At 31.5% G+C, this 15,604-nt stretch overlaps 1 protein-coding gene across 1 annotated transcript in view; it reads right to left on the bottom strand.

Moving 5' to 3' along the window:
• Nucleotides 1-12,007, bottom strand: part of LOC125067933 (microtubule-associated protein futsch-like) — a 132,708-nt gene extending 120,701 nt beyond the window's left edge. Inside the window, exon 1 of the mRNA XM_047676831.1 lies at nt 11,766-12,007. Coding sequence (XP_047532787.1) covers nt 11,766-11,922 — 157 coding nt within the window. The 5' untranslated portion in view covers nt 11,923-12,007. The remainder of the gene's footprint in view (nt 1-11,765) is intronic.
• Between the last annotated feature and the right edge of the window lie 3,597 nt (nt 12,008-15,604).

Below are 15,604 nucleotides of genomic sequence, written 5' to 3'. Positions count from 1 at the left end.
AAACATTATTAGGTATACCTACTGTAAATACTTATAACAAGCTTCGTTATAAAATTATTCCATAATATTATACAAAAACCAACTTTGATAATCTTATATGTAAATATTTACGGCAATTAAGCTTAATAACTTATATAAGACACACTTTACGGCTTTCTTCAGCGTTACCGCTATTTTGAAACTCAGCGCTTGCAGCGCTCTGTAAATATCATTATACAATTTTGGTAATGTTGTGCCTAATCTCTTAGTGCCAAGACTTTATCTATAATGGCCCTTATATAAAGGTTTTTATATTAATTAACTTTCGTTTTATACTTTACAGTATTTATATTATCAATCAGAGTAATTGTACAAATGTATCTATGTATTGAAAGTCCATGTGTACGAGCGTTACATGAGCGTGTGTAGCTTCATTTTCGAATTATTTAGGCACTTCATGTGTACCACGTCGATTTTTTTTTAATATTATTATAAATTGTAAATATGCTTTGTGTAGATATCAAGAGGATTCTTCACGGAATCCAAATTTCTAGGAAGCCTTATAAAATACCTAATAGGATTTATACTGAGCCGGCTTTATGATAGAGGATTGTGTCCACGTGAGTTAGTTATTGTTTAGGTTATGTTGTGTCTATGGTAGACTGGAGTGTGTCGATTGTAATTTAGTTACAGGACATTTGTGTAATTGTGTGGAAACTCTATAACTGTGTGCATTGTCTGCATCTGTAAGATTGCAACTCTACGTACACTAAAAGATCATTACCAACATTGCGAGGAAGAAAGTACTATTTCATTCATTCTGATAAAAAAACAACCGTTTAAGACACAAGTTAAGGTTTACACTTTTTAACACACACATATAAATGGGTGAAATTATATAGATATATATTTAAAAAAAAATTGGTAACGTCTGATGCAAATTCGATTCATAACTGAAGAAGGTTATAACTCTAATTGCGACGTCTTTTCGCGTCTGATTGCAAACAATTTAACAGTCAAGGTCTAGGAATTTTCGTAACGAATGCTGTAGTTTGTTTTTGTAACAATGGTCTTTGTTTTTTTGCGTTGCTTGTAACAATTATAGTGTCAATATTTTGGTTTGAGCAAGACTATTTAATATCCTCGCTGTACTAGATATAATTTAACATATTAAAGGATATATTGCATTAATTAACAGTCTGTAAATTTCCCACTGGGCTAAGGCCTCCTCTCATTTCTGAGGAGAAGGTTTGGAGCATATTCCACATGTAGATATACACGCCGAGCACGAGATGAATTATAAACACAAATTAAGGACATAAATATTCAGTGGTGTTTGCCTGGGTTTGAACTCGCAATCATCGGTTAAGATGCATGCGTTCTAACCACTGAGCCATCTCGGCTCTAAAGGATATATTAGGAAATATATTTTATAATTTCATTGCTCGTAATTAGTTCAATCATAGCTTACCTGATTTTGACTAATAAAAAAAAATACGATTATGTCAATTTTTTTAACAATCCAAGCCCAATCGTTCGAGCTTGAGTGTCAAACAAATTATACTGATTTAAAAAATACCATCTTATTTTGTTTCCTTTCCAAATTTAGAATATTATACAAAGATCCGTATTTTACAATTTATTTGAAATTGAGTATTTCGAACAACAAAAGTCGAATAATTGAATAATCGATCTAGAATATTCTATTTATAACAGAAAAAAGTGATTTATATCGATAACAGTTATATATATGGCACGCGATATACTAACGGTAGCGTATTGAAGCCCAAAGTGTGGGTCGAGTGACCTATTGCCCCTCCAAACCCCTCGCCGACTAGCAAGGAAACGTACATCGCCCGTTTCCGGCAGTAGAATGAATCATCCACAAGTAACTACGATCGCAACTGCGTTTAAAGACAGGAACTAAGATTAAATACATCGATTAAACTAATATTTATTTATAATAATATATTGGGAGTACTTTTTTGTGTTTTTTATTTAATGCGTAACTGATAAAAATACAAAGTACTACTAGTACTACAATATACATAAAAATATATTATATATTAGAAGAAGCAGCGTGTTACGAAGAAGTATATAAGTAACATCGCACTTTGTCCCGCTCCAAATTTAGACTATTGGCGTGACAAGCGTGAATGTCATGTTCTCGTATTCAATAAAAAGCGCGTGAAATTTAGAATACGTGACAATAGTAAAACGTCAGATACGTTTCGAAAATCGCGAAAAAATCGTTACCGGATTATATTTTTTTAGTAAAGCAGAAGTTCTTTTACCGAGAGTAGTTGTACTCAATACCAGCTTACTATAGATATAATAGGCATCATTTATATAATAGAATGCATAATAATTTGCATATTTTACACTTTATTAACCGAGGCTAGGGTTGCCATAATTGAGTGTTAGTAAGCAGGACAGGTAGTCGAAACCTAGAGGATGTTTATTTTTCTTTTATTACAGCATTTCTCCGAATATTCGACAAGGGATTCATAAATAATATATTTTATTCGAATATAATCAATCAACATAGCTACAGTAGTTTTCAGGTTACATTTCATTAACTTTCTTAAACTGGCCTTTAAGGCAAAAATTAGTAGTTCGTATAAGATAATACTATTTTTTTATGATATGGGAAGGCAAATCAGCCACTTGATATTAAATTTTCATCATCAAAGACGGCGCTATAAGTAATATTAACTACGTCCCAACGCCCCCTCTAACCTTAGCAACAAATGTTGTGTTCCTTGTGAATTTGTGAAATTAGCTACGTTGTACGTGACCAGATGGGCTTGCACAATTGCTTCCCAAGTACAAATAGATACATGTATTTTTTTTTAATAAAAAAAATAAGTCCTAAGAAAACATTATGTTTGGAATCCCTAGTCTAGGACATTAAACGATATGATGAACCTGAGCGCTCGCTATGGACTAATGATCCACATGCGCAAGCATTACGTCATTTCAACCTCGGTACTTCCTCTTGATTAATAAACGGTAAAGTTTAATCAATATATTTCATTAAAATTACGTATTATATTATGTAAATGTAAAAAATAATCATAAATTATATTACGTTCTTAGTGTATAATTCATAATAATATCGTTGTTTCTTTTTAACTTACAAAAACTCAGTGTGTTTGATAGAGACAAAACATAAGAAATAACCGCATAGATCCAATCAATAAATAATTAGTAGTAATAAAAATGGTAGTAATCTATATTTTTTTTAGTGAATATAAACATTAAGGGTGAAAATTTAAGGAATGATTATCAAATCGATTATTGTTGTTTCAGTATGATTGCAGTATGTTCAAACATTCAATTAATCACTTGATCGACGAAAATCGACTCGTGATAACATGACATTAGAAACTTTTATTCAGCTGTAGCGAATCATACAACTAATAAAAAATATATCAAGTATGTTTGTAAATTTTATTAATAATTTTAATGGAATATATATTTGAATTAAAGTTGTTTCAATTATATTTATTTGATATACGTTATACGTCTTCATTCGTATGATTCGAGTCCATTATACTCCGTCTTCGTAACGACCGACTTTGACCTTGTCCCTTCGACCTTTCTCTATCACAGCCCTCTTGAAGATTATATAACAACTCTCTAATTTGGTATATCTCGACCTTCTAGTATCGTTTCGGATATGTTCTTTTCAGTAATTTGAGGGTTGTGACTTTAAGCATAAAAACGTCTGTACCGAAAATTGACTTGTAAAAATTTTTGTACTATAAAAATGAATAAGCATTAAGCCGCGAGCGTAACGCCAGGCTCCGAGATATGTTAAAATTTTATGACTTTTATACCTACCTGTAATTATTACAAGTATTTCAAAGCTATTTTTTTTACAACATTCAAAACGCACGCTATTTTTTTGTACTGAAATTTCACGTTACAATAACAACAATATTTAATTGGTGTTCGATTTCCGAATTTGAAATATACAACGAAATTGTTTTTAAAAACAAAAGAAGTCGTAATATAATTATGATATATTTATTATATTAATGATTCGTGTGTGATTTAACTGATATTATCTTGGTACAGTGGAAACAGATAACGATTGCAGCGGTATGTGACCATCTTAATTGGAGCCACATTACTGACTTTCTTTTATAGCCGACGCTTCAATGCAAAGTTGGGAATATATTCAAAGAAGTATTCTTTATTCGTGTAATTGAAATATTTAAAAGAAAAACATTAATAAACTCGGGTCAATAACCTTATCTATCTATGTAGTATAATTATTAGAAAAAAAAATAAAAAACAATTATAATAAAATTTGAAAAAAAGTTGGTATTTAACTTAAATTAATTAAAAAAAAAAAGACTCTTAATACAAATGTGAACTGTAATAATATTAGAGACATCATAAATGGAATAATACCCCTGACAATTAAATTAATAATCTATTAATATTAATAATAAATTTTTATTTAATAATATATTATTTCCTCTTACAATTTGTAAGTACATAAAACACTATTTTAAATGTGAAAATTAAAACAATTGTATCGGTAAAACTAGCTCCTCTGTACGTCGAATCAACAAAAAATATTTAAATCTACTTTACTAAACTAAATATCGTATAACATTACTCTAAATATCGATCGATCGAGTGCAACATCGACTCTTGAGTTTTATAAAAGAACATTAATTGAAATTAATTTATTTGAGCCGAGATGGCCCAGTGGCTAGAACGCGTGCATCTTAACCGATGATTTCGGGTTCAAACCTAGGCAGGCACCACTGAAATTTCATGTGCTTAATTTGTGTTTATAATTCATCTCGTGCTCGGCGGTGAAGGAAAACATCGTGAGGAAACCTGCATGTGTCTAATTTCAACGAAATTCTGCCACATGTGTATTCCGCCAACCCGCATTGGAGCAGCGTGGTGGAATATGCTCCAAACCTTCTCCTCAAAGGGAGAGGAGGCCTTTATCCCAGCAGTGGGACATTTACGGACTGCTAATGCTAATGCTAATGCTTGTTTTATTTTAAGAGTATCTCTTTATCGTTTATAAATATTTTCACGCGTCTGAAGCCACAAGACAGAGTTACTGTTTCATATTACTTACATTCTTTCTAAAGTTAGTAGAAACAGTGGGTATTGAAGCAGCTAAACGGGATACCATAAAAGTTCTTATATAGTATTAGAAGGCTCAGCGACATACGTCGTTAAGTACTGGATTTGCCAGTAAATTGTCTTTAGATAACATTAACTACGGTACAGTATAGTTTATTTCAATGGCAAGAGGAATTGATATAAATAAAACTTTAATTAAAATATTCTTAACGATTTTCTAATAAGTCTGCTATATTATCCACTATTAACAATTCATGATTTGTATTTATAAAACTGGGGTTAGAACTTCGCTGAAATTTAAAACGCCATTTTATCACGAATCCATATGAGATACCGTAGATTATTAATGTTGATGTAGGTTTTCTCTTGACATAATCCATCCGCCAAAGTATTACAACAACAAAGTAAGAAATCAACAATGTTGTTCGGATTACAACAAATAGTCTAAGGCGTGTTCAATCTCGACAATTTTTCTATGTAGTAGTATTTTTATTTATGTAATAGTTTTAGTTTATTAACTTACTCCTATTATAGTCGGAATTAATATATATATATATATATATATATATATATATATATATATGTTCTAAAATATAATTCGCTTATTTTACCTCAATCGTTTTGTTACCGTCACAAACACACACGTGTCATTGATTCACGAATGCGCGAGCGCATACATAAATATTTTAACGAACACATTGAATACTTTCGTTTTTCAGTGTAATTGAATAATTATACAATAAAATAATTTTACATGAATTAATTAAATGTTGAACTACTATTTTGAATATAGATTACCGAGAATTGTCAATAAAGTCGGTAATTATAACAAATAAATAAAAAAAAAATGTTCTCACAGATAAGTTCAATCAGTGAATTCCATACCTTAAACGCTTTACAAATGGTCTCATCTTAATCACTCAATACTACTTTCACTAAGTCTGCTACAAGTCTAGACCAGAGCGTGTATCTGACATACTAATCTTAATCATCCATTAATGTTCATAGTGGATATTTTACTAACTAACTTTTATCTGTGTTTGGGATAGATAGGGATAAAAAAATCCTATAAAACTCTTCTATATGTTAACCCTCGTGTAAGAAAACTAAGAATTTATTGACAAGTAGAGTTGGAATTATTATTTAATAATTTATCCTGTAATTACATTTATAGTTAAAGCGATTTCCAATAATATAATGTATTCCTAAACTGAAATTAATTCTAATAAATTATAATATTCAAACTTTAAACGAAATTTTATACACAATAATATGAACCCGTACTTTAACGTCTAATTAAGATATTTTAATTTTTTTTTATGTTTAATTTTAACACTAAAATAATAATAATAACGTGTGGCAACACTATTATAAACATTGATGCGGGAACGTCATCATTGACGTTATAATTGCAAGGAATATTAATCGTAACTCCTGCATGACATTGGCGAAATAAGCTGTGCCCTGTCGGCACAACTAAAAGCCATTAAACTAAGAATTGAATTGAATTAATCGTAACAATTTATACAATATCACGGGCAAATTTGTAACAAACTAAGGTATACGAAAAAGTATCTTTTAAATTATCGGTAATTATACAACACCTAGACTTTCTACAGCAAATAAATAATGCTATTTGCTTTGCAATAAATCAGCGAGACATTTATGACGGGCATACAATACAACGTGCTAAAACAGTTGTAAAATTATATATTGTATTGTAATATGTTGTTTTCGAAAAAGAAAATCTATAATATTTTTGTATCTTTTAAACCTAACCGTTTCTGAACGCTAGCTGTCATTTTTTTTATAAGACCATGTTTTTTAATATTACTGCTTTGGACATTTTTGGAATGTATTTTAAAAACCTGTTGTACCTATATTTGTTTACGGGTTTATCGATTAATCGTATATATTGATAGCGTAAGCCGATTTTTGTCCCAGTGATTAGGGATAGGGACGTTAGGGACAATTGCTGCACGTTGAAGATCGGTTATAGTCTAATTTTGAAGAGCTCCAGCCGTCGATGTGCAGAAAAGGAGGATTATTGATTACAATTAATTAAATTGTTATGATTTAACAAAGAATTAATTTTAGAGAGCGGAAAAAAGTTACTGGTCATGTAGAGAGCGGCGCTATGTTTCGGCTGTATATAAAAAGAAAAAAACAAATGTAAATCGTACCAACAGTTGTCGTCAGTTTACAATGAAATTAAATAAAAAAACCCTTGTCATAACTAATAGGTTTCGAAATTTAAAAATCGAAACGAGAAGTTTCGCGTGCGACCCACTAGGATTTTTGAAAGGGGTAATCGATGAAACGTCGTTCGGTCTCCTTTTTAATGTCAAATAAATTTTGACAGAATGTAAGAAATACTACACCCGGGAAACAGCGTTTATAAGTTACTTATAAACGTTGTTTTTTCATATTAAAATACTCAACTCAATTGATATCCGCTTGACCACGTCCATTCCTTATGATAAGTACTAGATCTTTATATTAAATCTTGCCTTGAAGCTTCCCGGGTTATAATGATTTTAATAAATATTAGCTGGGCCTTATAGTATTATTATTTTAAATTGGGTATAGATCGTAGTTAATCCTTTAAAGGTTAGCTCCTTAAGTTCTCAATCAGAGTTATCAGACTCATAGTTACAGAGATTAGCGTTCAAAAATATAATGTTTCCAGCATCAAAGATCAAAAGAAAAATATTGCTCAATTAACTATTTTTCTAATCTTATAAGCTCTTTAAAATCATTATGTTATAGAATTAAATTAGATGTAAAAGGTAGATGCATTTTAGAATGTCATAGAGAAAAAAGGATGTTACGATATTTCTTAAATAAAAAACAATATTATGTTCAATTTAATTTGTATCTGAAACGTAATCACAGAGAAAATTTCAATTCGATTTCAGAGAATTATTCTATAAAATTGGTAGAAAATAAAAATCATTTCACTAAAGATATTTAGTTCTTATACAATTAAAGGTCACCGTAATCAGATCAAAGATATACATTTTCCAATTTGTAAAAGATAGCAAAAATAATTATTTTTAAAGAAAAATATTTTTATATAAGAGCAATTTTGTTTGATCAACTTTGATATTGAATTTGTTGATAATATTTTATTGAGGCACGGGTAAAATTTATAATTGGAAAGATTGTTATTCGTTAATCAGGACTTTAGTTGAGAAGGTTTTATATATTTTATTGAAATTTGTTCCTTGTTACTTAGCGTTACTTATTACAAGCTCATATTCTTTAATAATAAGGTGTGGTCACGAATCACGTCTGCACTGTGGTTTCATATGAACGTAAAAATACGAATTCCTAAAACTGTCGAATGCCGAGAATAAATGGCCATTTAAATAAAAAAAAAAAAGTTTTATTAGAAAAGTTTTACTTTTACCAAACACTTAGGGTGGGACGAAGGTGGAACACCAGGGGATTTGTCAGTCATATTTCTAGGCGGCGCTGTCAAATTTGACTTTCGAATATAGACGGACCAAATCATTAATTTGAACAATTACTTGTATTTATCACTATAACTATATTTATTGCTGAAAATATTCTTTGTTTATTTATACAATTTATGACTTATTCAATAAAAATAATAAATAAATGCCAATTGTTTTGATAATATTGCTTATTAAAGAAATAGTCCACAACCTAAGCTAACGGTCACAGGATCGTTTGTCGGATTACGCCATATCCTTTTTTTTTTATAAGTCTTCTAAAACCGGACAACTAATTTTCAATATACACAAAAAAGAAAATAAGTTAATTTATTACTATTTTTTTTTTAATTATTTGTTTCTGTAATATAAGTCAAACAAATCTTAGACATCTATTATTATTGTAAATCAATAGCCGGTTTTTTTATCGTACCGATGTATCTTGCCGACGGAAAGAAATTTTCGTAAGTATCTTAATTATTTCTTAATTCGTGTATAGTATTTTCTTTTTATTAATAAAAATAAGAATATAAAGTGTACTAAATTTCAATTAACTTGTTATTACAACTGTCAACTAATAGTTGTTTTAATCAGATTCCATTCATCGAATTTATTGTTTATATTTAACGTACGCCATAACATTTTGAGTATTTATTTTCCTGCCAACATTAATAAGCCGCATTGATTGTTCCGGTTTTAAATATGAGTGAGTCAGTGTAATCAATAGATCGTATTATATCATATTTTAGATAATGTCCTTATACTAAGGATGTCAGGAGTAGTTTAGACTTCTTGCAGAACCAGTTTCTTCTTTTAAAAATTATCATCGTGAGACATATTTCATAATATAAGCAAATGTGCCATTTGATCACGAACAACCATTGACAGTTTTGCGTAAAAAATATCGCCCAAATGCCTATAAACTTGGGAACTAAGGTATTTGTCACTCATACTTTAAACCGGATTATAATAATGTTAAGTATTGCTGTTTGGCGGTAGAATTTAATAAGATGGATACCTACCCAGACGGCCCTAAAACCTATTTGTTTTTCTTCCCGTCTAATGTAATTAATAAAAGTCGCGCGTCGCTATATTCTATTAATATACGCTATAATATATATATTTTATTAAATTATTGGTTATAAAGCATTTTGTTATTGTATATAAAGAGTTTGTTTATTTACTTTTAGTTTCAACGCTTCAACCATGTCATGCAAAAGTCTCGAAATAGTACGCTTATTTAGCAGTGGAGTATTTTCTTCATCGAAAACTGTATCAATCAAACGTTTCATACGATGTGAGATTGATATGAAGATCTTATTGTTTCTCAAAAATAAGATAAGGCTAAAAAAAACATAAATATTACGATTTCAATTCGAAATATTTATTTTAACAGCCTAAAGTGTTAAGAGATTAAATGACGTAAGACGATAAAAGATAAAATGCATACGGTGTAAATTTAATAATTTTTACTTTACGGCGTATTTTTTTTTTTCAATAGACAAAGACGTCGAATGATTCGTTTCGAATCATCCTATTGTAATTGAAATTCGATTTGAAATCATTCGTCAAATGTCAGTTGACTAGTTCGATATTTAAACTTTGTTGTTATCGATTGCTGTTCGTGCAATAGTTCCGTTCATGTGCCGACGGCGTCTGTGCGTCTTGCTTTATTTATAGCAATTATATTGTAACTATAGTTTGCGTTTTTGTCATATTTTTAGGCTTTCTAATGTAGGCATACTTCATATTATTTGGAAAATAACTTTGTTGTTGTGATTCTATTCATTTTTATTATAATTTCTCGTAACGTTACGTAATATAGCGTTACAAGAATCGGAATTATGTTTTTAACGTTAAAATTATCATCTCATTATAAAAGCAAGGACTCGTTCCTTTTTTAAATACGATTTTTCGTTCCTGATCCTTGTATCATTTTATAGGAATGGAATTAAAATTCCATTAAATATTTGATATAGTACTAGTAGTAGTGTTAGAATAGTTGTTTAAAAATACAATTAAATTGTACAATCAGCGTTGTTACCTCTTTGTATTGTCTGAAAAATTTGCTTCCATAAACTAAATGTTAAGTATTAAATTTAAAAACAAAACTTAATGTTAGTTGGTTTAAATTATGATTGTTATCTTCTTAGTACTAATTACATTGTCAGGAAAATTATGTCACTGCAGTCGTCATTACGACATTTGACATATTTAGAAACTAAAATATCGTAAAAAGGTTTCATACGCGAGTCAATATTGATTAAGATGCTGGTTGTTTCGAAATCGAAAAAAAAATTAATCGTTTAAAAAAAATAAAAATATGAGCAATGATAATTGCTTATACTTTATTGACAAAATGAATTTTAAACAGTTTTTTGAGCGTCTTCTAGAGTAGTTTGTTTGAGTAATTGTTTATTATTAGACTAGTTCTATCCTTTGGATATTTATCCGCATGCGATAATCAGATCGATACGCAGAAGCCGATCCTTCGCCGGCGGTAGAGTAAATAGCCGTCGGCGCAATATGTATGTCTGTCCCGTTGCCGGATAACTATAAAACGTGCTTATAAAAGTTACATAACATTACAGTCTGTTTGTTCACGTTTTATGATTAAATATTATTTGTTAATCAATTTAAAGTTAAATCTGTTGTGTTTATTGAAATTGAATGGATTTTAAATTACATACCTTGGCGTGTTAATTGCATAGTTTTTTAATGATGTGCAATTTTTTTATCTTTATATATTTTATAAGCTGTTTACTAAGATAATAAAGACAATGTTAAGCAAACTTCTTAGTGACTTATAATTCTAAATTTAAAAAACCGATAGTAAATCAGTTTACAACATTTAGCGTGAATACGTACAGCAAAAAATACATTACATCTGATTCTAACACCGTAACAATAAAACTGTACGAAAATAGTTGGTCAATTGATTCAATTAGGTAGCCGGCTTAGAAAAACTAGATACGTCACGGATGACGTCACGGAAAACGGATATTTCATGAAAAAAATAATCCTATCACAAGAATACCTTTTTTCTATTCGAGAAAATTCTGACGCCGTAAACAATGCTAACTAACACAACGCCATTATTGCAAAAAAAAAATAATGAGATACTTTCTAGAATCGTGCCGGTGAAAGCGCTGGGAATCGCCCTTTGGGATTTGACAGCTGTCAATTTGACATTCAACCGAGACTTACCTTTAACGAGCCGCTGAAGGATAATCTCCTTGTGTTCATCAGTATGGGGCTCCCCAATGACAGCGAGCAGATAGCATCCCGTCAGGGGGCTCGGTGGAGGCACGGAGGCCGAGACCTCCGTCCCCAGGGACAAAGATCTGTCCTCGTCGTGGTCCATCGCCGACGGCGGCGCCGGCGCTACTGCCGACGGTTCGCCCAGTACAAGCGTAATGAACCGACCGCTTCGGACGACAACTCCGCACGGAATGTCACTATTTGGACGACGGGCTACCCGTTTGCGCGCGCAACGCACAGAAATCGACCGTGCTAGGTGCGCGCCACGCAGACGCGCCGACGTCTCTCCAGTCCCGACTTTCTCTCTCAATCGACGCGTCACTTTCACCACTTATAAGAGCGAGACGGTGTATTCGTAGGGCGTATACAGAGGAGGCTCTAGGCTGAGCGGCGCACACGTGATCTGCATTGCGTCTAAACAAGCCGGCTAAATAACCTCGGTCTCAGCTGTTAGGCAAAGGTTGTACAATCGATAATGATATAACCGTGGCGGTGCCGCGGTTCTGTTTGCGGATGTTTGAACGTTGCCCACTGGCATTATTGCCTCCCGCTCTTGAGCCAAACTTCCTTAGCGCCTCGCGTACAATAAAACATCGTATCGTTTATTTAACAACTGCAGCACAAGTACGCTAATAAAATTATCAGCAAGATTTAAAAATAAACACATATCTCAAAATTAACAAAATATAATTATTAAAGAATATTTTATTTCATTTAAATTTATACATTTATACAGTAGTATTCAAGATTGAAAAATATATTAAAATAAAATAGGTATATTACAAAATATTATGATAAAAACATTGTTCTATGTACTTTATGTAAAGAATACTTAAGACTTTGATTTTTCATCTTTAGAAAAATAAAATGAAATGTCCCATTAAATTTCTTCCGACACATGCGGGTTTTCTCACGATGTTGTCCTTCACCGTCGGTACGACATGAATTATAAACACCAATAATTAAGGACATACACACATGAAAATTCAGTGGTGCTGCCGGGATTTGAAGCTGTAACATTCGGTTAACTTTTCACTAATTTACCACTTCGGTTATCGGCTAATAAATAGCTATTATTTACTTTTTCGACTTAATTACATGATGTTAATAACCTATTTTATTGTAGACTAGCAAACCTTCCTGCGTACGGGTAAAATTCATACAAAGTTACACTTCTTACTGCCTTCCCTTGAAAATTAAATTTCCAAAAATGTTAGTAAAAAATTTTATCAAAATGTTAGATCGTTAGCGTCTACATCGCTAAAGACTAGTGACTATGCTAGATGTAAATTTTTTGGTTTTTTTTTTTTATAGGACATGCCACTTGAATTATAAAACATTCATTCCTCGTGCCTGTTACACTGGCTCACTCATCGTTGATTTTTTAATGTATAAGTAAATCGTTCCTATGGTTTCGGAGATCTCGTGATCAGTCAGTGGTATTTAGCTTGTGCATATATATGGAAAAGTAGTAGATATTTTAAAGAGTAGTTTATTGTGTATGTATTCAAGGTGTAGTCATTGTGTATTCTATGTTTTTTGGGCAGGATATATAAAATTATAATTGATCTAACTAACTAACATACTCTGTAATTAAGCTGGTAGAAAAAGAGTACCTACTTATTTTCTTGCCGGTTCCTCTCGGTAGAATCTACTTACCGAATTGGTAGCTATTAATTCAATTCAAACCAAACATTACGATTCAAAAGCGCTTTTATGAGTCTACTTGAATAAAGAATAATTCGATTTTGATTTTTGATTCTGTTAAGTGTTAAAATTCATATGGTCTGACATCGTCGTCCTTTAAACAATTTATATAATTAAATGCTAGTCGTAATCAGTGCTATTTGTAGCTTCAATTACTTCATGTAATTAACAATCACAGACATGATAATAAAACGAGAAGGTTCAGTCTTTTTTATTCCATGTAAACAATAATACCGCATTTTATTATAAATATTTATTTTATTGTACTTAATTGTACTTTCTTCACAGCTGTGTATTTAATTGTCGAAAAAAAGGTTTATTTTCGTATCTACTCGATTGAATCAAGATTCTTATGTGAACTGTATATTCAATTTGATATGATTTGATATCTATTGATTCAAGCTATTTCTCTTTTGATATTGAATAAGTAAATAATCAGAAATTGACAAAAAATCCGATGAGTTTCTTTCCCCGGTTCATCTCAGTTCAGGTTGTTTTCTTTTGCGAACCGGTTTTTTTAGCATTAGCAGCCTGTAAATTTTCCCACTGCTGGACTAAAGGCCTCTTCTCCCTTTGAGGAGAAGGTTTGGAGCATATTCCACCACGCTGCTCCAATGCGGGTTGGCGGAATACACATGTGGCATAATTTCGTTGAAATTAAACACATGCAGGTTTCCTCACGATGTTTTCCTTCACCGCCGAGCACGAGATGAATTATAAACACAAATTAGGCACATGAAAATTCAATGGTGCCTGCCTTTGAACCCGAAATCATCGGCTAAGATGCACGCGTTCTAACCACTGGGCCATCTCGGTTCAGTGGTAGTGCGAACCGGTGGTAGTGTTTAATTTGAAAATCAATAAGTAATCTTTATTCAATATAGAAGAATTACACTTACTTATTGATTGTCAAGAAGAATATCTATCAACGGTTCAGAAAGAGACACTTCAGACCTCAGAAGAACCGGTGAAAGAAACTCAGCGGGACTTTTATTTTACATATTAACAATTGTGTTTACAATATAACATTCATATTTATATTTGAAACGATCCAGTTGTTTCATTTTTATACCCTAAAACGTCATTATTTTTTTAATATCGTGTTTATATTATTAACGTTCCTTCACGTTTTTATATAAATTGCATTTGAATTTCGAACGTTTTCTAGGTGTTGGAGAAGCGTTAACATTGCCCAATAAAAGAATTATCAACCCTGTGAACATTTTTTTTTATTTTTTTATTTTAGGGAAACATACAGCATAGTATAATACATACAATTAATACCAAAATAATTCTAACATATGCCAAAAAAGCCGAGATGGCCCAGTGGCTGGAACGCGTACATCTTAACCGATGATTTCGGGTTCAAACCCAGGCAGGCACCACTGAAATTTCATGTGCTTAATTTGTGTTTATAATTCATCTCGCGCTCGGCGGTGAAGGAAAACATCGTGAGGAAACCTGCATGTGTCTAATTTCAACGAAATTCTGCCACATGTGTATTCCGCCAACCCGCATTGGAGCAGCGTGGTAGAATATGCTCCAAACCTTCTCCTCAAAGGGAGAGGAGGCCTTTATCCCAGCAGTGGGACATTTACGGACTGCTAATGCTAAAAAAAAATGCCAAATATCGTTTCCACTGTTGCATTAAAACATGAAGTGAACTAAAAGACTAGTAATAAAAGTAAAATATTATCAAAGTATATGAAATAAGGTTATCAAACATGAATTATTCCAAGATTAACAAAAAAAAAAGACAAAACAATAAGCTTCAAATAACATTAATGTTAAATAGCGTTTTTTAAGACTCGTAAGAACTTAAACAGATTAACGTTAAATATATCAACATTACTATAATATTTATTATAATTAGCACATGCTCTTACCAAAAAGCGATTTTTGGAATAGTTAGTCTTACATAGAATAGAAGGTTTGTTTTGAACGGGCAGAGGCAAGTGGACATATTAATGCAACATGTAAAGCAATCCTATAAATTTACTTTTCCAAAAAAACTATTTTCAAACAGTTGACCCAGATTGATTCTCAAGTGACAGTCGTATGTCGCAGTACATTTGTGA

The sequence above is a fragment of the Vanessa atalanta genome, chromosome 12 (genome assembly GCF_905147765.1).
Source record: "Vanessa atalanta chromosome 12, ilVanAtal1.2, whole genome shotgun sequence".
Classification (NCBI taxonomy): domain Eukaryota; kingdom Metazoa; phylum Arthropoda; class Insecta; order Lepidoptera; family Nymphalidae; genus Vanessa; species Vanessa atalanta.
This window is presented reverse-complemented; position numbering and strand designations above follow the sequence as displayed.